The following is a 25,484-nucleotide window of genomic DNA, read 5'->3' as shown; positions in this document are numbered from 1 at the left end:
AAATATGCATATATATGCAACCACCAATCAGCAGCTAGCACCCAGGTACTTTGCTGCTCCTGAGCTTACCTAGATAAACCCTTCAACAAAGAATAACAAGCGAAGGAAACAAATTAAATAGAGTGAAATAAAAAGTTGTTTAAAATTGTATGCTCTGTCTGAATCATGAATGTCTAATTATGTCTTTACTGTCCCTTTAACTTAAATAGGAAAACCTGTGGTTCAAGATGTAATTGAATATTCAGAATCTTATTTATGTTAAACAGAATGAGTTCCCAAAATGATTTAATTTTCTCACTACCCCATCAAATGTGGAGCGTGTTCCCTATTTCTGAACAACCCCTTTAACATTTATCTGATGCTCTGGGGAAAATATGTTTGATTCTATGGGGTGTCAGCTACCATTGAACTGGCAGCTTAGTGTTTATTTCTAGTGCTGAAATGTGTTGGGAGAAACCACTTTCTAATTTCTTTTCCCAAACTGACACATATTTGTGTGAATTTGGTGATGTAGCGGCCTAACAAAAGTCTGTAAGAGGTTGTAATATATTATGTTTATGCGAAAATGGTGCCTTTTCATTTAAAAAAAATATGCCCGGCTGACTGCTGAGCTGTGAGGACGTGTGTGTGCAGAGCTCCCGAACTTAAGCATATATTTCTTGTAAATACTTTAGTTTATTTTTATTTTTTATCATATAGAACAACTTAAGTAGCTGGCTAAAAGCTGATTAATCACGGGAGCAACTTCTCCTACACTTTTCATCAAAGCTAACGGCTCCGATAACAAGCACTGTCACAGCGGCTTGCGACTAGAGGAGGTTTTGGCAAGCCCTAAAACGGACCACATACTCCCTTCCAGCACCACTGCCACACCACTCCGGAGGGTCGGGGCTCCGCTCCGGAGGGCTACACAGGCCGGCAACAGACTGAAGGAAAGAGGAGACAAGCGACTCAGCTCACTGCATGTACCCGCAGGTACTGAGCTGCACAGACCCGTTCGCTGACATCGGGGGAAACCCCTTACCACAACCCCTTGTCGTGAGACTTTCTGAGGACCCGACCACGCCGAACATCAGAGTGGACACCCCAAGCAACAGGGACAGATCGATTCCCATAGAGAACAAGCTAAGTGCAGTGGTGCGAAACTCCGCCATCTTGGCCGCAGCACTTTTAGGCCTACGGGCCTTCCAGATCCTACACACCTAAGAGACTAACAACCGAAGAAAACAGGGTAAGCAATATACACAAGCTATACACACAAGAACCCTGCCTACCATTCTGGGCCTCCGATGGGTGAAATATAGGCCAGACCCTTATAGAAATTTACCGGTCTCACTGCTATACTAACCAGGCCTCAATAACCACGTGGCTGGTCGGACCCCCATCCACTAAAACGGCTTATGGCCGAACAACAAGGGGGATAGTTGTTTCCTACATAACCTACATACATTAGCAGAGAAAAGATTAATCACTCTACAGAATTTCTAACTACACGAAAGGTGTCTTTTTCGTTTTGGTCGCTGACTGCTATGCACACCATCTAGAACTATATCAATGTGCTGAGGCACCTACTGAACCGGTCAGTTCCTTACTAAATTATCCCTGCAAGAAACAACACAAATACCTCCTAAGCCTAAGGGGGCAGAACTAGAGACTGCACTTTGGGATCCACTTTAGGAGTGTTTTCAGGGACGGACAAGTAGTCACCAGACTAAGGAACTACAACGGGCCTATTACTACTAGACCATACACACCCTGCCTCGCAAGTTTTATGATTCACCCACAACTGTTATAATGCATACACAGTGATTGAAATGAGGTGAGGGTGAAGGGGTTCAACTTGCTCTTTCCTTCCTTTAGCAAGCACAGACCTAGAGTCATGCTTTAAACTTTGACACAGTAACATCTCCCACATCATTTAACCCCTGAGTCGAATACTAAACCAAAGTGTCACTACTTACTTACATACTCTTTTTGTTTTCCCTTCCTCTGGACCCCTACTGCATCACATGATGAAGAATAAAACACAAACAGTTAAAGAATGCCTATCAAAGTCCCAACTGAAAGACAAACAGGGGAATAAAAGCCCCCCTACCCAAGGAGACTCATTGAATACCAGCCTAGTAGAAATGGCAGCACCTCTCCCATCAGAAATTCAAAACAAAGAGTTGCTTTCTCAAATTAAATCCGTGTTCCAGGAAGAGCTTAAATCAGCTTTGTCGGATCTCAGACAGGATATCAAGGAAATTGGTACCCGCACTGCTGAACTGGAGGAAAAAACAGATGCAATAGCAGATGAAATACCTCACATACAAAAATCTATTTCAGAACATGCAGAATATATAAATAAACTAGAGGATCAAATAGAAGACCTTGAAAACAGATCCCGCAGATCCAACCTAAGAATCAGAAATCTACCGGAAACATATAAAAATCTGGATGAGACCGTGACCTCTCTATTTCATCAACTGGCCCCAGATATAGAACCAGATAAGCTCTTAATGGACAGAGTACACAGAACCCTTACCAAACCCCAACAGTCCTCTGCAAGAGACATAGTCCTCAAACTTCACTACTACCATGTGAAAGAACTAATCCTCAAAGCGGCCAGACAATTGCCAACAATAAATTTTGAGGGCCACTCCATCCAAATTTATGCAGACGTAGCACCAATCACATTACGGAAGAGAAGGGATCTTAAACCTATTACACAAGCCCTCTCGAGGGCCCAAGTCAAATACCGATGGCTGTTTCCCTTCAAATTGGCCTTTTCATATAATAATATCTATTATGCTTGCTCGGACTTGAATGAGGGACTATCGACTCTCCGAAGATTGGAGATCCCCTTTGATCCCCCTCAAACACCCCTCAACAAGAACCCCCAGAAAAAACACATTCAAAGGGAGTGGACCCCAGTAGGCCAAACGAAAAAACATAGGAAAAATAAGACTGTCTCAAATACCCATTCAGAAGACGAGTCACCCTCTGAAGAGGAATCCTCCCCGACCTGACAAAACTGAAGGTCTAGGAGGATCCTAATTCTTAAGTTTCTGAAGCTTTGGTTGATTGTTAGCGGCCCTGAGGCTAATAGACCTTAATAACATAAAATAACAGCTAAAATGGCCTGCAGGTACGAGAACTTTGTACTAGTCAAGTCTGCACATCACATTTTTGTTTTTCTTTTTTTTTGTGTATTGTTATTTTTGCAGACCTGGTTATTTTTTGACCTCACTCAGGGGTTGTTATTGTTATAGTTATTGTTGCTGAAATTAATGATGTTAATATAGTTGATATAATTCATAGTACAGCTATAGAATGTTCTGTACACCAAAATTGTTACTAGTATCATTTATAAGTCTGTTTGCACTATTTCTTTTCTCCTTCTCTCCTCTCCTTATCCCCCCCTATTATTAAACCCAGACATACACCACTCTCCCTATACATTATCTCTCTTGCCCTCTCTCTCTCTCTCGCACATTTCACATTTACGCATCCCTAACCCCCTCTTTTCCTAACACTTCTGGACATGACATAAGACACATAACTTGTATTTCCAGCCACACCACACTACCACTGACATCCAACACTCACTCTTCCCTCCCATCCCCCCCTAATCTTCCCTAACCCTCTCATAGGAAGGCTTATCCTAGGCACCTGCTAAAGTGCCCTTCACCCGCCTCATTAAAATGTTACTCCCTGACAAGGGAAACCATTGTAAAGTTTAAGTTTAATTTTGCTCATTATAATTTGTGTTTTGTTCGTTCAGGCATGTCATCAGATGATTTTGATCCCTTCAAATATATCACCTCATGTATATTTGTGCTTCCCACGATGTGGGATGGAAATCGGTACCCCTCCATGGTTTGGCCGTCAGGTAGGTCCCGGCTCTCTCACTCTCAGAACTACTCAATATGTTGGATCACACCCAAATCCTTAAACAGCTTGCAGTTTTCTACCCACTTGCAAATCCTTCCTAGGGATTCAATAGATGCTAATACACCTTTCACCCCAATATGTCTATAAAAATCCTCTCCCATAATGTCAGAGGGCTTAACTCCGACATGAAAAGAAAGAAAGCTATTACTACATATAAAGCACTACACGCCCACATAGTATTATTACAGGAGACTCACTTCACCAAAGATTTCACTCCCAAGTATTGGGATAAAGTTTTCCCAACACAATATCACGCAATAAGCGGGAAAAAGAAATGCGGGGTCACCATTTTAATTCATTCTTCCCTAAATTTCAAAGAGGAAGAAATTATTAGAGATAAAGAAGGTCGTTTTTTGTTGGTTAGAGGCTTAATTCACAATTCTCCTGTTCTGATCGTCAATGTTTATGCCCCAAATGAGCGCCAGGGCCCCTTTATTACTAAATTAAGCAAATTATTGACCCAATGGAAAAAACATAAGATTATCATGGGGGGCGACTTTAACTTAGCTCTGGACCAAGATCTAGACAGAACTTCTACTAAATCTCTAAAGGCCAGACCCCCTAGCTCAACCACACACATCCTGAAAGATTTTACCTTAGATCACAATCTAATAGACAGTTGGAGGGCTCTACATAATAGGGCCAGGAACTACACCTATTTTTCCCCAATGCACCTCACCCAATCCAGACTAGACTACATTTTTCTCAGCCAAATCTTGGTCCCTCTGCTAACAAGCGCTAAAATAAATAACTGCCCTTGGTCAGACCATTCTATTGTAGAAACCACGTTAGCAGAACTCATCAACCCCGCCAGGACCAAATCCTGGACCCTTAACGCTAACCTATTACAGGACGCTTTAGTCTCTCAGAAAACAAGGGAACACATTATAGAATTCATTAGGCTAAATATAGATAGTACACCTAACCCCATTTTTGTCTGGGGAGCGCTCAAAGCCTATGTAAGAGGCAACCTGATCACTGAATCAAATCACAGAAACAGAATACATAAAAACAAAATGACACAACTACAAGCTAGGGCTAATGAGTTAAGATCCCAATGTACAGCTAATACCACTAAACAAAAGAGACTAGAACTGAAAAACATAAATGAAGAAATAAATCAATTACTTAACAAAGAAGCAGCTAGATCTATTAAACAGATTGACTCACATTACTACATATATGGAAATAAGCCCGACAGAATGCTAGCCAACAAACTCAAGGAAATAACTAGATGCACTACAGTCCCCCAAATACAACTATCAGATCATAAGAACACCAATGACCCCCTCCAAATTGCGAACACCTTTGCTGACTTTTATCACAATCTCTACAATCTCCCTATACACCAAGGTAGGGTTGATAGATCCGCAAAATTAGATACTTTTTTAACTGCAAACCCCCTCCCAACAATCACTGAGGAAGAGAAATCTAGTCTAAACGCCCCGATCTCCGAGACAGAGATAAAATATACCATCAAAAACTTAAAGACTTCTAAAACACCTGGTCCGGATGGTTACTCCGGAATTTTCTACAAATTATTTTCAGATGAACTAGCCCCTCTGTTGGCCCAGGTATTTAACTCCATAATGCAAAAAAAGGAAATTCCCAATGAGATGCTAACGGCTAGAATAGCAGTCATCCCTAAGCCGGGTAAAAACAAGCTTCATTGCCAGAATTACAGACCTATATCGCTAATAAATCAAGATTTGAAGATATTTACAAAAATTCTGGCAAACAGACTAAACCCTATCCTTGAAAGAGTAATCCATCCGGACCAAGTAGGTTTTATCAGAGGTAGGGAAGCACCGGACAACACTCTTAAAATAATTGACTTGATCAATTTTGCCACTACTGAAAAGACGCCTTCTCTGTTCCTCTCCTTGGACGCAGAGAAGGCGTTCGACAGAATTAACTGGGAGTATATGTTCGCAGTATTAGAGAAAACAGGCATCTCGGGTGCCTTCCTCGATGCCCTGACCACACTCTACTCTCACCCGTCAGCTTTTGTAAAACTGTCAGGATATCAATCCAGAACGATACCAATTAGGAACGGAACGAGACAAGGGTGCCCCTTATCCCCTTTATTATTCGCCCTCTGTATTGAACCATTAGCCATTCAAATTAGAAAAGACCCGAATATATCTGGACTTCAAATAGGGGGCAAGGAATATAAGATTTCATTATTTGCTGATGATATCATACTATCACTAACAAAACCCCTCCTATCTCTCCCCCCCTTATACTCGATGCTCCAACAATATGATATTTTATCCGGTTATAAAATAAATAGGGATAAATGCGAAGCTCTCGGAATAAATCTACCCCGACACACTAAAAAACTATTAGAAATTAACTTCTCCTTCACTTGGGCCCATAAGAAGCTTAAATATCTAGGTATTAATCTTACAACTGACATTTTTTCGCTATACCAAGCGAACTATCTTCCAATGTTTGCCCATATAAGACATTTAATATCGAAATGGTTGAAACTTAAAATTTCTTTTTATGGTAGAATCATATCCACAAAAATGACTTTACTACCAAAGCTCCTATATTTATTCCGGTCCCTACCAATTTCCATCCCCATAGCCGAGCTCAATGCACTCCAAAGAGATATTCTGCGCTTTGTTTGGCAGGGAAAACACCCTAGGATAAACAAAAAAATCATGAGTACACACAGGAAGGATGGTGGGCTAGGCCTCCCACATTTAGTATCTTACTATTACTCAGCTCGGATGGCCCAAACCATACATTGGTTTAGCAATACGAAACAACCCCTGTGGAAACAGATAGAATCACAGATAGCCAACACTGACCAGATATATAGACTACTTTGGTTTCCCAAAAAAAATAGCCATCCTTTACTAAATAAATATGTAGGGCTGTCCCACACTATTTTCCTTTGGAACAAACTAACCGCCAAATTCCCCTTACTACAAGACAAATCAAAACTTACACCTCCAGTATTACCACAAACCACAATAGATTCCCACATACAGACCAAATGGGCTAACAAAGGACTGTATAGAATTGCAGACGTATATGTTGAGGGAGGTTTTCTCTCTTTTGAACAATATAGAGATATTGACCCAACTGACAAAAATATATGGTACCATTACTTACAATTAAAATCAAGAACTCATGCAGTAACTGAACTTTCCAAACTACCATTAAATACAACTTTCGAATCTCTATGCCTAGCTAAAGACCCGGTGCACAGAATAATCTCGACACTATATCTTATATTCAACGGTAAATCTAGAGAGGCGAAACCCTCGCAAATTCTAAAATGGGAACAAGACCTTAATAAGACCTGGTCCTTAGAGACTTGGCTAACTAATTTAGACAGAGGCCTCTCCTTCTCATACAATGCTATGTTGAAAGAGAATTTTCTCAAGGTAGCATTTAAATGGTATATATATCCTACTAGGTTCGGTGGATCAGAAGGACCTTCCCTGAATCTCTGCTACAGAGGATGTAATGTAAGGGGGACGTACATACATATGTGGTGGGAATGTGACAGAGCGAAAGAAATTTGGGAACACACCTCAACATTTCTTAGCGATCTCTTCCATAAACATATACAACTGACCCCAGAACAGGCCCTACTACACTTCCCGATTCCCAATATCTTAAGACAACACCAAAAACTAGTTATGACCATTTGCACGGTGGTTAGAGTTTGCATAGCACAATATTGGAAATCCACCCCACCTAACTTCACTTTCATCATTAAAAAAAATATACACCATTATGAAATGGCTAGCTTAGCTGCTGAGAACCTACACACCAAAGACAAATTTATCATACAGTGGGAGCCATTCATTATGTACCACGAAGCTAGAACACAGAGAAACATAGAGAATCAATAAATTCTACCAATGCACTGTATTACACTTTAGAGAGAGCCGGGACCAGCCGCCCATCCGATCAATCGGCCGAGTGGTGACGGATGACTTTATACTACCCTCCTGTGGGTAGACCTCGATTCTGTTGATCCTGTTAATATTTAACATGTATTTAAAAATTTCAGATCCTTTTACGAAATAAGATGTTACATATTGGTATAATAAGCTAGACAATGATCTCAAATCAACATGGGTAAGAGATTGATGCCATTAATATCTTGCTGAATGTTTACTTTATGTCTAATTAATCTGATTGTACATGCCGAAATTTGTTATGCATAACCTGTTATGAAAAACCTAATAAAACTTTTTTCAAAATAAAAAAAATATGCCCATTGATATCAATAAAAAAAAAGAGAAGGAACATAAATGTTTTCATTATATATTTACTGACTGCAATGAAAAAAGGTTTTGATAACTTGTAGCACAGTAACTTTGATATCCATAATTTGTAGAAGTTTGGGCACTTATGCCCAAAAATGTTAATCAATATTGTTCTAGACAAATATCAAGTGTTACAAATATCAAGAAAAATACATGCAATCTGTGCAACAACATTTTGAAAATCATTAACTAATATTTTTGTTTTAGATAGCCCTAGAAAGTTTACCACCACAGTGTCTTCTTAATCAGATACATGGGGGGATATTTATCAAAGGTATGTCGGACCTGGTCCGACAGTGCGGATCAGGTCCGACATACCTCGCTGAATGCGACGAGCAATACGCTCTCCGTATTCAGCATTGCACCAGCAGCTCCGTGAGCTGCTGGTGCAACGCTGCCCCCGGCCGCCAGCAGTGGGGTGTCAATCAACCCGATCATACTCGATCGGGTTGAATTCCGGCAATCTCTGTCCGCCTGCTCAGAGCAGACAGACAGCATTATGAAGCAGAGGTCTTTAGACCACTGTTTCATAACTGCTGTTTCTGGCGAGTCTTCAGACTTGATAAATGAGCCTCATGGAAAGTATTATTTCTTTGTTACATGTAAACAAAATATAAAAGAGTATATCGGTTTTGTTTGCCTTTTAATCTGATGTTCCTTTGCTAAAAAAAAAAAAAAAAAAAAAAAAAAGTGTAATGCTCAAATGTAAGGGTATGCCACACTAAATACTTGCCACTTTAGCCTATAAAAGTAGTTTTTTTCTGATTTTTATTTGTTTTGTTTTTTTAAAACTGCATACAAATATCCTATATTTTCTGGTTGTATTCTAATAAAGAGACTGATTAGTATATATGGTCATTATACTATTGCTGAAACAACAAATCTAATGGTGGCCTAGGACTTTTGCACAGTAATATATACACACTCTATCTCACAAAAGTGAGTACACCCCTCACATTTTTGTAAATATTTTATTATATCTTTTCATGTGACAACACTGAAGAAATGACACTTTGCTACAATGTAAAGTAGTGAGTGTACAGCCTGTAATAACAGTGTAAATTTGCTGTCCCCTCAAAATAACTCAACACACAGCCATTAATGTCTAAACCGTTGGCAACAAAAGTGAGTACACCACTAAGTGGAAATGTCCAAATTGGGCCCAAAGTGTCAATATTTTGTGTGGTACTGGCCACCATTATTTTCCAGCACTGCCTTAACCCTCTTGGGCATAGAGTTCACTAGAGCTTCACAGGTTGCCACTGGAGTGCTCTTCCACTCCTCCATGGCGACATCATGGAGCTGGTGGATGTTAGAGAACTTGCACTCCCCCACCTTCCATTTGAGGATGCCCCACAGATACTCAATAGGGTTTAGGTCTGGAGACATGCTTGGCCAGTCCATCACCAAGGCAGTGGTCGTCTTAGAGGTGTGTTTGGGGTCTTTATCATGTTGGAATACTGCCCTGCGGCCCAGTCTCCAAAGGGAGGGGATCATGCTCTGCTTCAGTATGTCACAGTACATGTTGGCATTTATGGTTCCCTCAATGAACTGTAGTGCCCTAGTGCCGGCAGCACTCATGAAGGCCCAGACCATGACACTCCTACCACCCTGCTTGACTGTAGGCAAGACACACTTGTCTTTGTACTCCTCACCTGGTTGCCGCCACACACGCTTGACACCATCTGAACCAAAAAAGTTTATCTTGGTCTCATCAGGCCAAAGGACATGATTCCAGTAATCCATGTCCTTAGTCTGCTTGTCTTCAGCAAACTGTTTGCAGGCTTTCTTGTGCATCATCTTTAGAAGAGGCTTCCTTCTGGGACGACAGCTATGCAGACCAATTTGATGCAGTGTGCGGCGTATGGTCTGAGCACTGACAGGCTGACCCCCTACCCCTTCAACCTCTGCAGCAATGCTGGCAACACTCATATGTCCCAAAGACAACCTCTGGATATGACGCTGAGCACGTGCACTCAACTTCTTTGGTCAACCATGGCGAGGCCTGTTCTGAGTGGAACCTGTCCTGTGAAACCGCTGTATGGTCTTGCCCACCATGTTGCAGCTCAGTTTCAGGGTCTTGGCAATCTTCTTATAGCCTAGGCCATCTTTATTTAGAGCAACAATTCTTTTTTTCAGATCCTCAGAGAGTTCTTTTCCATGAGGTGCCATGTTGAACTTTCAGTGACCAGTATGAGAGAGTGTGAGAGCGATAACACCAAATTTAACACACCTGCTCCCCATTCACATCTGAGACCTTGTAACACTAACGAGTCACATGACACCAGGGAGGGAAAATGGCTAATTGGGCCCAATTTGGACATTTCCACTTAGGGGTGTACTCACTTTTGTTGCCAACAGTTTAGACATTAATGGCTGTGTGTTGAGTTATTTTGAGGGGACAGCAAATTTACACTGTTATACAGGCTGTATATTCACTACTTTACATTGTCCTACAGGAGCTAAGAGCGGCGATCGATTGAATCAAATAAAGGAGCTTTCTACATGAAGTATCTTATACTTCATGAATGATAGTGCCCTTTATTTGTTTCAATAGTAAATCCTAGCGTTTGTAAAACGCTAGGATTTACTTTCACTTTAATTGATAACTTCTAAAACTTTTTAATCTAGCCGTGCCCTTTTAATACCTTGCGCTTGGGCCGCACTTTTCAAAATTCTTTTTTTTTTTGTGAGCTAACAGTTTGAACTGATCTCCAACCTGTGTTCTAGCTACAAAAAAAAGTGCAGTACACCTAGAGTGCTGATTGAGTTTTGAAGTGGGTGGCCAGAGCACAGGGTATTAGAATGGTGCTGCTAGATAACATCTTCATTAGAAATGATCAATTAAAGTCAATCTAAAATATGGCTTAGATTCCCAACCTGATTTTAAAACATGTCAAGTTTAGCATCACTTTAACATGATGATGCTGATCCCACTAAAAAGTTTACATGAGATTAATTAATATTTCAAGCTACACTGAAAAGTTCTAATTAATTAGTTCAGTTAATAGACTGAAATAAATGAATATAACTCATGCTGTCAGTGACTGTTCCATCTGTCATATGGGCATGCGCTGAGAAGTGGGTACAGTGCCCTGGTCTCTAGCACAGGTGAGCAGTTTACCTTTATCTAAGAAGTCGGTGACTTTAAACACACAAGGGTTGTGAGTGTTCTCGCTGTTAGCTTCATGCAGGGCAGCCCGTGACTCCAGGGAGGGAGAGCTAGCAGCAGGTTGAGTTCTACCCTTACTTTTTCTTTTGGATGAAGACATGCTGCTAACATAAACACATCCAGAACATCACGTGTGATATGAAGCTACTCTGCCGCTGCACACAGTGCAAGAAGTGCTGGACTTAATACATCGAAAATAGGAGAAAACTATGAATACAATCAGTACATTACGCTGGGAATACACTTTTCATACGGTAATTACGGTAAGAGTACAGCTTCCCGGAAACCAGTGTTCTAATACCATGTGTTCCTGGTGTGTGCTTCAGATGTTATGATTTCTATAGAAACCATTGCGAATCCAAACGATAACGATGCTGGTACATTACATAGCTTTATTAAAGGCGCGTAACCCGTTATTACTAATGTAACTACCTAAGCATTGTATATTGACTCGAATTCAAATACGTTTGCCCATAAGAAAGATGACAAGAGGGCAGTTCATTCATGCTCCTCCTCTTCTCCGGGTTGTGTAACATTACTTTTAACTTGGTCTTTCTGTGATGTTGTGCCGTGGATTTTGCCTTGCTAGAATTAGTATCTGGTGTCCCAAGTTATGGGGCATGTCTTTGCGGGTGGATCGCTGGAAGAGTTCAGCTCAGTCCCCTCGGTCCAGTACAGAGTCCTGTCTGCGTGGAGAGGTGGACAGGTTTGGGGGAGTCACCGTGCGCTTGCACCCCTCACACAACCTGGACGAGTCAGGCTTCGGCAGCTGGCTTTATGGCAAGTGACAGAAGTGGTGTGGGACAAGGTCCGGGAAATTTTAGCACACTGCTCTTTTACAGGGACATTTCAGCCAAAATTGCAATTCACATGGTGCATTTTATTTTTGAATAGAAGCATTTATGTAATATACATGTATTAGCAATCATGCAACAATGCTTATAATAAAAGCTATAGCGGTTTAAAAAGTGTATTTAAAGTGATGGTCAACTCTCCCCTTTATAAAATCAGATCCAGTGTCCTGGCATATAAACCAATTCCACAGATTAGCCAATCACATCACTTACGGTGATGTGGAATCAGCTGTTTGACCAAAATTAATTCACTGCGCTCCCCTTGTTACCGCATTCCAATAGCTGCACGTCACTAAATTAAAGGGACACTGAACCCAATTTTTTTTCTTTTGTGATTCAGATAGAGCATGAATCTTTAAGCAACTTTCTAATTTACTCCTATTATCAAATTTATTTCATTATCTTGGTATCTTTATTTTAAATGCAAGAATGTAGGTTTAGATGCCGGCCTATTTTTGGTGGACAACTTGGGTTGTCCTTGCTGATTGGTGGATAAATTCTTCCACCAATAAAAAAGTGCTGTCCATAGTTCTGAACCCGAAAAAAGCTTAGATACCTTCTTTTTCAAATAAAGATAGCAAGAGAACAAAGAAAAATTGATAATAGGAATAAATTCGAAGCATGCTCTATCTGAATCACAAAAGAAAAAAATTGTGTTCAGTGTCCCTTTAAACTGAATGTAAAGTTTAATCAAGTAGTGCCCGTTTTTAAAAATACTATTAAAAACGGGCACTTTCATTGATGAAACTTTACATTGCACCATATTTGTAGAAATATTTTCCTCTTCGTCTTGAAAGCCGCTCCAGCACTTCGCCAGCCTGTCGCAACCCTCTTCCTACATCAGAAATGACGATTCCGGCCTTCCTCCAATCACGGCGTTGCTTTAGGCAATGCTTCCCCCGTGGGGAAGCCGTGATTAGAGGATGCCGGAATTGTCATTGCTGATGTAGGAAGAGGCTTGCGACGGGCTAGAGCGACTTTCAAGACAAAGAGGTAAGTATTTCTACAAATATGGTGCAATGTAAAGTTTCATCAATGAAAGTGCCCCTGTTTTAATAGTATTTTTAAAAACCGGACACTACTTGATGAAACTTTACATTCACTTTAACATTCTAGCTATCAGATTTGTTGATGGCCTTTAATGCGCATGCGCCGTCATTGTTATAAACTGAACACTACAAATCCCATCATGCCTTCATTTTAAACGGAATGAAATTGATAGTACATAATTGGGTGGTGCGTTCAGTTAATCTGTGTCACCTTCTCTGTATATTTTTGTTGCGCTTTACATTAAAGGGGTAGTGAACACAATTGTTTTCTTTCATGATTCAGATAGAGCATGCAATTTTAAGCAACTTTCTAATTTACTCCTATTATCAATTTGTCTTCATTCTCTTTGTATCTTTATTTGAAAAAGCAAACATGTAAGCTTACAAGCTGGTCCATCTTTGGTTCAGCACCTGGGTAGTGCTTGCAGATTGGTGGTTTTTAAATGTAGCCACCAATCCGCAAACGCTATTCAGGCTGCTGAACCAAAGATGGGCCGGCTCCTAAGCTTACATTCCTGCTTTTCAAATAAAAATACCAATAGTACAAAGAAAAATTGATAATAGGAGTAAATTAGAAAGTTGTTTAAAATTGCATGCTCTATCTGAATCATGAAATAAAAAAATTGGGTTCAGTGTCGCTTTAATAAAGAGCAAGCAATTTATTCAATAAACAAAACATTTCACTATTAAGGGACAGTAAAGACCCTGTAATTGCAAGCCATTTCAGTTCTCTTACTATAAAATAACAACATCTAAACCTTTTTAAAACATAACACTTTGCTGCAATTGCTTTTCTATAGCAAACTCCACCATCATTTACTATATTTAGAGGAGCAAATCTGGGCTTTAGTTTGTAGTCAACAAGGCTAGTCGTGGTCATAATATTAGTGTATAAAACGCATTGTTTTGCATCTTTATCTTTATTTTTTGCATTCCTTTTATTTAGCAGGGTTAACATTGAGAATTTAGCAAGGTGCATTTATAGTTCTAAGAATTCTTAACATCAATGCATTTTTAAAGCTAAATGACATGAAAAGTCAGCAAAATACAAAGGGCTAGATTAGAAGTGGAGCACTTATTTATTGCGTGCCGTAAACGGCAAATTCGCTTTTTTATGGGCGTGCAATAAATAACCAGCCAATACAAGTGACTGGTTATTGCTACTGCGAGCTTGGGGTAGCAGTTAGCGCTCTGAAAATTAACCAAAGGTCAGACCTCTGGTTCATTTTCAAAATGTCCTTTAAAGGGATACTAAACCTAATTTTTTTCTTTCACAATTCAGATAGAGCATGCAATTTTAAGCAACTTTCTCATTTGCTCCTATTAACAAATTTCCTTTGTTCTCTTGTTTTCTTTATTTGAAATAGCAGTAATTTAAAGTTAGGAGCCGGACCATTTTTGCTTCAGCACCTGGGTAGTGCTTGCTAATTGGTTTGCTACATTTAGCCACCAATTAGCAAGCGCTACCCAGGTGCTGAACCAAAAATGGGACGGCTCTTAAGCTTACAGTCTAGCTTTTTAAAATCAAGATAGCATGTGAACGAGGAAAAATTGATAATAGGAGTCAATTAGAAAGTTGCTTAAAATTGCATGCTGTACCCGAATCATGAAAGACAAAATTTGGGTTTAGTATCCCTTTAACCTCTTATTAGGAAACATTAGTACAGAATTATAGTGGGGGGCACTTTGTCATAAATTCTGCCTAGCAACAGGTGTATTAATTTATGACAAAGCGAGTCCCACTACTATAATTCTATATTGCTGTTAAGTTTATAACAATGACGCATGCTCTTTAAAGGCCATCAACAAATCAGATGGCTAGAATGTTAATTCAATAACGTGTGGCTATTGGAATGCAGTGACACGGGGAGCGCATGCGCAGTGAGTTAATTTTGGTCAAACAGCTGATTCCACATCACGGATGTGATTGGCTAAACTGAGGAATTGGCTAATCTGCCAGAATGTAAGTGATATTTTAGAAGGAGTTTAATTCATCAGTTGTAATGAAGATGCACTATAACTTGCTTTTTTTATACAGATATAAAATTCAAATTCCCCACACTCCGCTGCCAACTTTTGAAAAGTACATTTTTCTGTGCGCTAACGGTTTGAATTGTTTTCCAATCAGCGCTCTCCCCATATGGCACTTTTGCTGTAGCTATAGCGCTAATTGGAGAACTATTCAAACCGTTAGCTCAAAGAAAATATGACTTTTGAAGTGGGTTGCGGAGCACAGGGAATTTGAATTTTATATCTCAATTAAAAAATATGTTATAGGGCATCTTCATTACGACTGATGAATTAAACTCCTTCTAAAGTTTCACTTACATTCTGGATCTGATTTTAAAAAGGGGAGGGTTTACCATCACTTTTAAAAACACTTTTGAAACTGCTATCTGTAGCTGTAACAAACTCAAATATAAAATACTATTTCTTTCATGTAATTGGCAAGAGTCCATGAGCTAGTGACGTATGGGATATACAATCCTACCAGGAGGGACAAATTTTCCCAAAGTCCAAAATGCCAATAAATACACCCCTCACTGGACCCACAATTCAGTTTTACAAACTTTGCCTCCTATGGAGGTGGTGAAGTAAGTTTGTGCTTGATTTTCTTCTGTGATATGCACTTCTCAGCAGCCCGATTCCTCTCAGACTACAGTGTTTGTCAGAGGGATGTGAAGGGAGTATCGCCTATTGATTCAATGGTTTTCCTCACGGGAAATCTTTTCTTTTTTTTTTTTTTAATTATCTTTTTTATTCATTTTCAACATACATTAATCTGTTAACTTGTTTTACACACTTACACATAATTAGAGATCATATACAAGAAATATGTCAAGTTAACATTTTACACCTATAGATTATTTTGACATATTTCTTGTATATGATCTCTAATTATGTGTAGTTCTCTGTTATCGGTCGTAGAGATCATCTCCTACCTCCCTTTTCAGATTGACGATATACTCTCATATTCCATTACCTCTACTGATACTGTTTCAGTACTGGTTTGGCTATCTGCTATATGTGGATGGGTGTCTTTCGGTAAGTATGTTTTCATTACTTAAGACACTCAGCTATGGTTTGGCACTTTATGTATTAATATAAAGTTTTAAATATATGTATTGTACTTATATTTGCCATGAGTCAGGTTTATGTGTATTTCCTTTTGCAGACTATCAGTTTCAAAATTGGGAAAACATATTTAGGATGTTATTTTTTCTTACCTGGGGTATAGTCTTTTCTTCATATTGACTGCTTTCTCATTAAATTTTGCGGGCAAAATTAGGCTCGTGACGTTGCAAAATGCAGATATTTATTGCGTCATTCTTGGCGCGATAATTTTTTTGGCGCAAAGGTACGTTCAGTGAGGCAAATTCGTAATTTCCGGGGTCTTAGTTGACGCCAGGTTTCCTTGCACAAGGTTGTGTCTGCCATGACGCGAGTTGCGTCATTTCCGAATGTTGTTAGCGCAAAAAAAATTCATTTTGCGTTGTGCGTCATACTTGGTGCCAAATAATTTAATTATTTAAACCCCACTTCCTATATGCCTCTTGCCTTTTTATGCTCACAGGGCTATGCTGTTTGCATTTTTGTTCCCATTCCTGAAACTGCCATATAAGGAAATTGATCATTTTGCTTTATATGTTGTTTTTTTTCTCTTACATTTGCAAGATGTCTCAATCTGATCCTGTCTCAGAAACAACTGTTGGAATCCTGCTGCCTGATAACAGTTCTACCAAAGCTAAGTGTATCTTTTGTAAATTAGCGGAGATTATATCTCCAGCTGTAGTATGTAACAGTTGTCATGATAAACTTTTACATGCAGAGAATGTATCCATCAGTACTAGTACAAAGCCTGTTGTTCTTTCAACATCTAATGTACATGATATCCCTGTGAATATAAAAGATTTTATTGCTGATGCGATTCAGAAGGCTTTGTCTGCTATTCCGCCTTCTAATAAACGTAAAAGGTCTTTTAAAACTTCTCATAAAGTTGATGAAATTTCGAATGACAGATAAAATACTGAATTATCCTCCTCTGATGAGGATCTATCTGATTCAGAAGATCCTACCTCAGATATTGACACTGACAAATCTACTTATCTCTTTAAGATGGAGTATATACGTTCCTTGTTAAAAGAGGTGTTGATTACTTTGGATATTGAGGAATCTAGTCCTCTTGATACTAAAACTAGTAAACATTTAAATTCTGTTTATAAACCGTCTGTGGTTACTCCAGAGATTTTTCCAGTTCCTGATGCTATTTCTAATATGATTTCAAAGGAATGGGATAGGCCTAGTACTTCTTTTATTCCTTCTTCTAGGTTTTAAAAGTTGTATCCTTTGCCAGCAGCTAGATTGGAGTTTTGGGAAAAAATCCCCAAAGTTGATGGGGCTATCTCTACTCTTGCTAAACACACTACTATTCCTATGGAAGATAGTAATTCTTTTAAGGATCCTTTAGATAGGAAACTTGAATCTTATCTAAGGAAATCTTATTTATTTTCTGGCTATATTCTTAGGCCTGCTATATCTATGGCTGATGTTGCAGCTGCTACAACTTTTTGGTTGGAAAGCTTAGCACAACAGGAAACAGATTCTGATTTGTCTAGCATTGTTCGCTGCATCAACATGCTAATCATTTTATCTGTGATGCTATTTTTTATATCAAAATTGATGTTAAATCTATGTCTTTAGCTATTTTAGCTAGAAGAGCTTTGTGGCTCAAATATTGGAATGCTGACATGGTATCTAAGTCTAGATTACTATCTTTTTCTTTCCAAGGTAACAATGTATTTGGTTCTCAGTTGGATTCTATTATTTCAAACATACATGGTCAAACTTCAAGCATACAGGCTCTATGAACGATCACTGTGTATATAGAAAATGGCGATATATATGCTCTAAACAAACAAAATTGGCCAAGGCCCAATATTTCTGTGAAAATCTGAACAATAACATATTAAACCTTAGAAAGTTTTGGAAACTCATAAATAATTTACAAAATCCTCCAATCCACTCCCAACCCCCCACTGTCACTGTGGACAACCATACCCTGCAACTCCCCTTAGAAGTAGCAAATGCCTTTAATAGTTATTTTGTCGGATGCTCCACCACCCTGATTGACAAACTAATAAATGACACGCATCCTGAAACTACAAATGTGGATCAGGCCCCACTAAATCAGCAAAGACCCAATATAGAGAAGTTCAATTTTAGACCTGTACCCATCAATGTCATTAAGAAACACCTTAATAATCTAAAAATGAAAAACCAGTCTGGACCTGATCAAATCCCAGCAATGCTGTTGAAGCTCAGTGCACCGGCAGTTGCTAAATGTCACAACCCTAATTAACAAATCCTTGGTGTCTGGATACATACCCAAACTTTGGAAAACTGCAAGAGTAGTGCCTATCCATAAAAGTGGGGAGTTAACCTTGGTTTCTAATTATCGCCCTATATCTTTGCTCCCAGTATTGTCAAAAATCTTAGAAAAATGCGTCCATACGCAATTATGTGAGTATTACCAACAATCTAACTATCTGACCCATGATCAATCAGGTTTTCGCCCGAATCACTCCACTACAACTGCCCTCCTAAAAGTTTGCAACAACATCCAAACTGGCATGGAACAAGGAGACCTAACTGGAGCTATTTTCCTTGATTTTGCAAAGGCCTTTGACACAGTAGACCACGACATACTACTGCTCAAACTAAAAAACTCTGGTATTGCTGATCGTCCATTAACCTGGTTTCGATCATATGTATTGGATCGATCACAATATGTCTCCATTTCTGACAGCGACTCCCTCCCAGTCACGTGTGGTGTACCCCAAGGTTCCATTCTCGGCCCCCTATTGTTCACATTATTTATAAATGATCTGCCTAATGTCTGCAAATCCTCAACTGTACACATGTACGCAGATGACACAGTAATTTATGCAAACAATTCCGATCTGTCGCAGCTTGAAGCGGTGCTCCAAGACCAGTTCAAAGAGGTAGAAAAGTGGATCTCAAAAAACAAACTCTTCCTAAACACTGACAAAACTGTCACAATGATCTTTGGAACGGGACCTAGATTACACAAATTACAAAATTCCCATCTTCGCATCAAAACAAAATCCAATTGCACACTGACCGCAGTCCACTCTTTTAAATACTTGGGTATGTTGTTAGACCCCAATCTATCTTTTGGCCTCCACATAGAAAAACTTGCATCTAAACTTTATCCAAAACTAGGTGCCCTGTACAGAAACAAATCCTGCCTCAGCCCTACAGTAAAGGAAAAGATTGTACAGAAAATGTTGATGCCTATCATGGATTATGGGGACATAGTATATGCACCTGCACCGCAAACTCATCTTAATAAACTTAATACGTTGTATAACTTGTTCTGCTGCTTTGTGCTACAATGTAACTACAGGACCCACCATTGTGACATGCTAAAATAACTAAACTGGCTGTTGCTGGAATCCAGACACAACCTCCATCTTTCCTGCCTTGTGTTTAAGAGCCTTTCTGGGAAGCTCCCACCCTACCTGAGCAGAATGCTCTCCCCGGCTATTCCCACTTCATATAACCTCCGATCCAGTACCAGCACATTATTTAGCTTGCCTCAATACAAAAAGAAAGCAGCTCGATCCTCCTTTTCCTACAGAGCACCACAATTATGGAATGACCTCCCTCACACTTTAACAACTTCCCCAAGCCTAATATCCTTTAAGAGATCCCTCTCTACTTATCTCAAAATAGAATGTGCCTGTCGTGGTTGATTAAATATTTCCTACCAGTTCTATGTTAAATATTTGTATATATTGTGTATTATTATTGTTTTTGTATTTTATTGTACACTATTGTATCAATGCAATGTTTTGTGGTCCCAGGACATACTTGAAAACGAGAGAAATCTCAATGTATCCTTCCTGGTAAAATATTTTATAAATAAATAAATTTCAACTAAAGGGAGTTTTTTTGCGTCAGGATAAAAGATCTAAGGGTAAATCTAAAGCTTCTAATCTTTTTTGTTCTTTTCGACAGAATAATGAACAGAAAGCCAATCCTTCCCACAAAGAATCTGGTTCCAATTGGAAACCTTCAAGTTGGAATAAATCCAAGCCTTTTAAGAAACCAAAGCCAGCCCCCAAGTCTGCATGAAGGTGCGGCCCTCATTCCAGTTTTCCATCAGGATCTCAAACCGTTAAATTTAAAGGTATGGAAATTGAATGCTTAGTGCTTAGTCATAGAGGTTTCTCTGACTCAGTGATTGATACTATGTTACAGGCTTGTAAATCTGTTTCTAGGAAGATTTATTATTGAGTTTGGAAGACTTATATTTCATGGTGTTCTTCTCATAAATTCTTCTGGCATTCTTTTAGAATTCCTAGAATTTTACAGTTTCTTCAGGCTGGTTTGGATAAAGGTTTGTCTGCAAGTTCCTTGAAGGGACAGATCTCTGCTCTTTCAGTTTTATTTCACAGAAAGATTTCTAAGCTTCCTGATATTCACTGTTTTGTGCAGACTTTGGTCCGTATCAAGCCTGTCATTAAATCAATCTCTCCTCCTTGGAGTCTTAATTTGGTTTTGAAGGCTTTAGAGGCTCCTCCTTTTGAGCCTATGCATTCTTTGGATATTAAACTACTTTCTTGGAAAGTGTTGTTCCTTTTTTCTATCTCTTCTGCTAGAAGAGTTTCTGAATTATCTGCTCTTTCTTGTGAATCTCCTTTTCTGATTTTCCATCAGGATAAGGAAGTTTTGCGGACTTCATTTAAGTTTTTACCTAAAGTTGTAAATTCTAACAACATTAATAGGGAAATTGTTGTTCTCTTTTTGTGTCCTAATCCTAAGAATTCTTTGGAGAGACCCTTACATTCTCTGGAAGTTGTAAGAGCTTTGAAATATGTTGAAGCTACTAAAGATTTCAGGAAGACTTCTAGTCTATTTGCTGTCTTTTCTGGTCCTAAGAAAGGTCAGAAAGCTTCTGCCATTTCCTTGGCATCCTGGTTAAAGCTTTTGATTCATTAGGCTTATTTGGAGTTGGGTCAGGCCCCGCCTCAGAGAATCGCCGCTAATTCTACTAGATCAGTTTCCGCTTTGTGGGCTTTTAAGAATAAAGCTTCAGTTGATCAGATTTGCAAAGCAGCAACTTGGTCTTCTTTGCATACATTTACTAAATTCAACCGCTTTGATGTATTTGCCTCTTCGGAAACAGTTTTTGGTAGAAAAGTTCTTCAGGCAGCTGTTTCAGTTTGATTCCTCTGCTAATGAGAAAAATGTATTTTTTGAATGTGGATTTAATTTTTTCAGCGGAAAATTACTGTTTTTATTTTTATCTCTCCCTCTCTAGTGACTCTTCTGTGGTGTACCAATACGTCACTAGCTCATGGACTCTTGCCAATTACAAGAAAGAAAACATAATTTATGTAAGAACTTACCTGATAAATTCATTTCTTTCATATTGGCAAGAGTCCATGAGACTCACCCTTTTTATGGTGGGTATGTTTTTTGTATAAAGCACAATTATATTTCCAGTTCCTTTTTTGATGCTTTTTACTCCTTTTTCTATCACCCACTACTTGGCTATTCGTTAAACTGAATTGTGGGTGTGGTGAGGGGTGTATTTATAGGCATTTTGAGGTTTGGGAAACTTTGCCCCTCCTGGTAGGATTGTATATCCCATACATCACTAGCTCATGGACTCTTGCTAATATGAAAGAAATGAATTTATCATGTAAGTTCTTACATAAATTATGTTTTATGGAGACATAAAACACAAAATATCCCCATCAAGCATGTTAAAGAACAATATTTAAACATATTAATATATATTTGTTTGAATGAAAATGACACATTAAAGCTGTTTATTTTGATGTTTGCTCTCCTTTCATCCTCAGTTGAGATGCTGATTTTATTTAATTGTTTTTATTTGTAGTGGTGAAGGATCTTGTTGATATTTAGTGCACAATATGGATGCTCATTTGTATCTTTCGCGAGGATCCAAATGCAGAAGAAAGCAGAAGCTCGTGCTTTTCGGATATTTTAGTAGCCGGCTTGAGTCTTGTAAAAGATCCCCACACTAAGATCTTTATTTTTAGAGATCTTAGTGTGGGGATCTTTTAAAGCAATCAATCTGGCTACAAAAATATCCGAAGGGCACGAGCCACTGCTTACTTCCTAGTGCTCAAACGTTCCCCTTTAATTAAGTTATCTCTGCCTTTCTTTAGCCCTTTATTGACCTTAACAGGGCTCTTTTCCCCTTATTCGCTCTAGATACCTTCTTAAAGGGACTGTCTACACCAGAATTGTTATTGTTTAAAAAGATAGATAATCCCTTTATTACCCATTCCCCAGTTTTTCATAACCAACACAGTTATATTAATATACTGTTTACCTCTGTGATTGAATTGTATGTAAGCCTCTGCAGACTACCCCCTTATTTGAGTTCTTTTGACAGACTTGCATTTTTGCCAATTAGTGCTGACTCCTAGGTAACTCCACGGGTGTGAGCACAATATTATCTATATGGCATACATGAACTAATCCCCTCTAGTTGTGAACAAATGTCAAAATGCAAGGGATAAGAAATTAGCATATGAACCTCATAGGTTTAGCTTTCAACTAAGAATACCAGAAGAACAAAGCAAAATTGATGATAAAAGTAAATTGGAAAGTTGTTTAAAATGACATACCCTATTTGAATCATGAAAGTTTATTTTTGACTAGACTGTCACTTTAATACAAATTCCCCAGACATCAGCCTTAAGAGAGGCCCATAATATCTCTTCATCCAATTCACCCTGGTCGTTCAGCCTGATAAAGTCTACTATGTGTGTCGCTAAGTATTTCCTAATGCCCGGAATGTTCCACAAGAACTTAAGGAATTTCAAAGCCAGCTTACCTCTTTAGCAGGACTAGATTGCCATAGACATGGACAGAGACTTATGGTCAGACAATGAACAATATATATTTTGAATTACTCCTCTCTATTGAGTGTTGAGTCATTAAAGAACAAATGTAATGTCAACACCGCTTAACCCACACTACTAAAGTTGACATTTTCAAATAATGTGATGTGCTTTACTGAAACCTATACTTGTGTAAATGGCGGAAATCTATTTGCTGAATAGTAAGAAAAGTAATACAATGTATAAACGGTATAGATCTAAACATATGGTCCGCCTTGTTGTGTGGCATAGGGCCCATGCCCGCATGATAGGAGAACCTGACATGTTATAGACGACAACCACATATTAGATTACAGTTTAAGCATTCAAGATATACACTCCATTCTAGTTTTTCTCCTGATTAAAGATATCTCCCCTCATCCTTTCCCACTCTTGAGAAAGAGTGGGTCATATCCCATATCCTTTTTCCGGCTCCGTCCAGTGGTGACAGTAACCCCTGAGGGGGGATATAGCAATTAGCCCTGTACCATTTTTTCATTAGCCCAGCTTTAAAATATTTATATTTTTAATTTATTTTTTTGGTACCCCTAACCTTAGCCTCCTGAATTTATATCGGCTCCGCCCCCCTCACCTTTCCCCTTCCTTACACCAATGAGCTTACTTTGTAAGCAAAGGAAACTACATCCAATAGAAACCTTCCAATTACCTATACTTTATCTAGCAACCATTTTTCTTACCTGGTGATCCCAAAAAATGTTCTAGTCTGAACAGTCTTTACAGTGGGACCAACACACTGGTTGTATTGAAAGACATTAGATGTAATGACAAAGGATTAATTATACTAATACTGTTATTTTTATTATGTATGTTTATTTTTAGGTGATCACCTAAATACACCTAGACTGATGGTTGAAATGCATAAACGTTACTTCATAACCCCTTCCCTTAAAACAAGGAAAATGAGATTCATTGATTGAGACCCATGAGAGGTCTTGTACTGTTTTCAGTTACCTTCTTTGACTGATTATATTCTTTATATCTTATAAAGGTCCAAGAGTGGCCTTTTAGCTCTTTAGAGGATAAATAGTCTGATAGGCATAACTTACACGTCTTGATCCCAAAAATGTTTGTAACTTGAATTGATGTTTTGGAATCATTTATTTATATAATATGTATTGATATTTCACTATTGTATGCCTTAAAGGGAATCTCAATAAAACTATTTAAAAAAAAAATAGAACAAATGTAGTCAAAAGGGGGTTGAAAAAAGGTATAAGCTCTCTATTCTGGGTTCTGTGCCCTCAAAACATCATACAGATTAGATTCTGTCATCAAATTTTATGTTTCTCAAGTTGTCTTGGGTCCTTGAGGTTGCCTAGAAAATTACTGCAGTCATGTTTAAACTGGGAGAAAAGATGGAAAGCAGCTGGTCCTCTGATAAGGCCTTTATCAATCCACTATTCTATCTTTCTCCAAGAACTTGGAGATGAAAACCCATGGCACTGTAATAGGAGAAGGAGATTGAGTTAACTAAAAAAAAGCTCTTCACAGTGTAAATGCCTTAGAGTTATATTTCAAAATCTTAATGCACTGGCATCTTGTATTTTAGAGACAATTTGGCGAGGTAGGCATAGATCTTGAATGTGTGGTGGTACTGCTCCAAATTGACTACCGTCTGGGACCAGATTTTTTTAATGTGTTTTCCCAAGGTGTGAAGTTTCATTTTCATATTTTTATTGAGATTATTTCCCTAGGATTGTAGTAATTAAAGGGACAGTAAACACCAGAATTTGTGTTGTTTAAAAAGGTAGATAATCCCTTTTTTACCCATTCCCCAGTTTTGCATAACCAACACAGTTATAATAATATACTTTTTACCTCTGTAATTACATTGTATCTAAGCCTCTGCAGCCTGCCCCCTTATTTCAGTTCTTTTGACAGACTTGCATTTTTAGCCAATTAGTGCTGACTCCTAGGAGCTTTACGTGCCTAAACTCAATGTTAGCTATGTGAAACACATGAACTAACGCCCTCTAGTGGTGAAAGACTGTCAAAATGTTTTCAGATTAGAGGCGGCCTTCAAGGTGTAAGAAATTAGCATATGAACCTCCTAGGTTTAGCTTTCAACTAAGAATATCAAGAGAACAAAGCAAAATTGGTAATAAAAGTAAATTGGAAAGTTGTTTAAAATCACATGCCCTATTTAAATCATGAAAGATTGTTTTTTTTTGTGTTTTTTTTACCTGACTGTCCCTTTAATATAGGTATGGCGT

The 25,484-nt window shown here is 38.6% G+C and overlaps 2 protein-coding genes across 3 annotated transcripts in view; one reads left to right on the top strand and one right to left on the bottom strand.

Moving 5' to 3' along the window:
- Positions 1–11,568, bottom strand: part of SPATA5 (spermatogenesis associated 5) — a 1,265,813-nt gene extending 1,254,245 nt beyond the window's left edge. The window contains exon 1 of the mRNA XM_053703628.1: positions 11,356–11,568. Coding sequence (XP_053559603.1) covers positions 11,356–11,503 — 148 coding nt within the window. The 5' untranslated portion in view covers positions 11,504–11,568. The remainder of the gene's footprint in view (positions 1–11,355) is intronic.
- Positions 11,569–11,938: 370 nt separating this feature from the next.
- The window catches only part of NUDT6 (nudix hydrolase 6), a 103,704-nt gene continuing 90,158 nt past the window's right edge, over positions 11,939–25,484 (top strand). The window contains exon 1 of one of the 2 annotated variants that reach the window (XM_053703625.1): positions 11,939–12,183. In XM_053703625.1, coding sequence (XP_053559600.1) covers positions 11,964–12,183 — 220 coding nt within the window. In that variant the 5' untranslated portion in view covers positions 11,939–11,963. Of the gene's footprint in view, positions 12,184–20,432; positions 20,520–25,484 lie in introns of those variants that run through there. The other variant, XM_053703626.1, reaches the window with a different exon arrangement.

Source organism: Bombina bombina, chromosome 2, assembly GCF_027579735.1.
Source record: "Bombina bombina isolate aBomBom1 chromosome 2, aBomBom1.pri, whole genome shotgun sequence".
NCBI lineage: Eukaryota > Metazoa > Chordata > Amphibia > Anura > Bombinatoridae > Bombina > Bombina bombina.
Note: the sequence above shows the minus strand (reverse complement) of the source record. Positions and strands in the feature narration are given on the sequence as shown.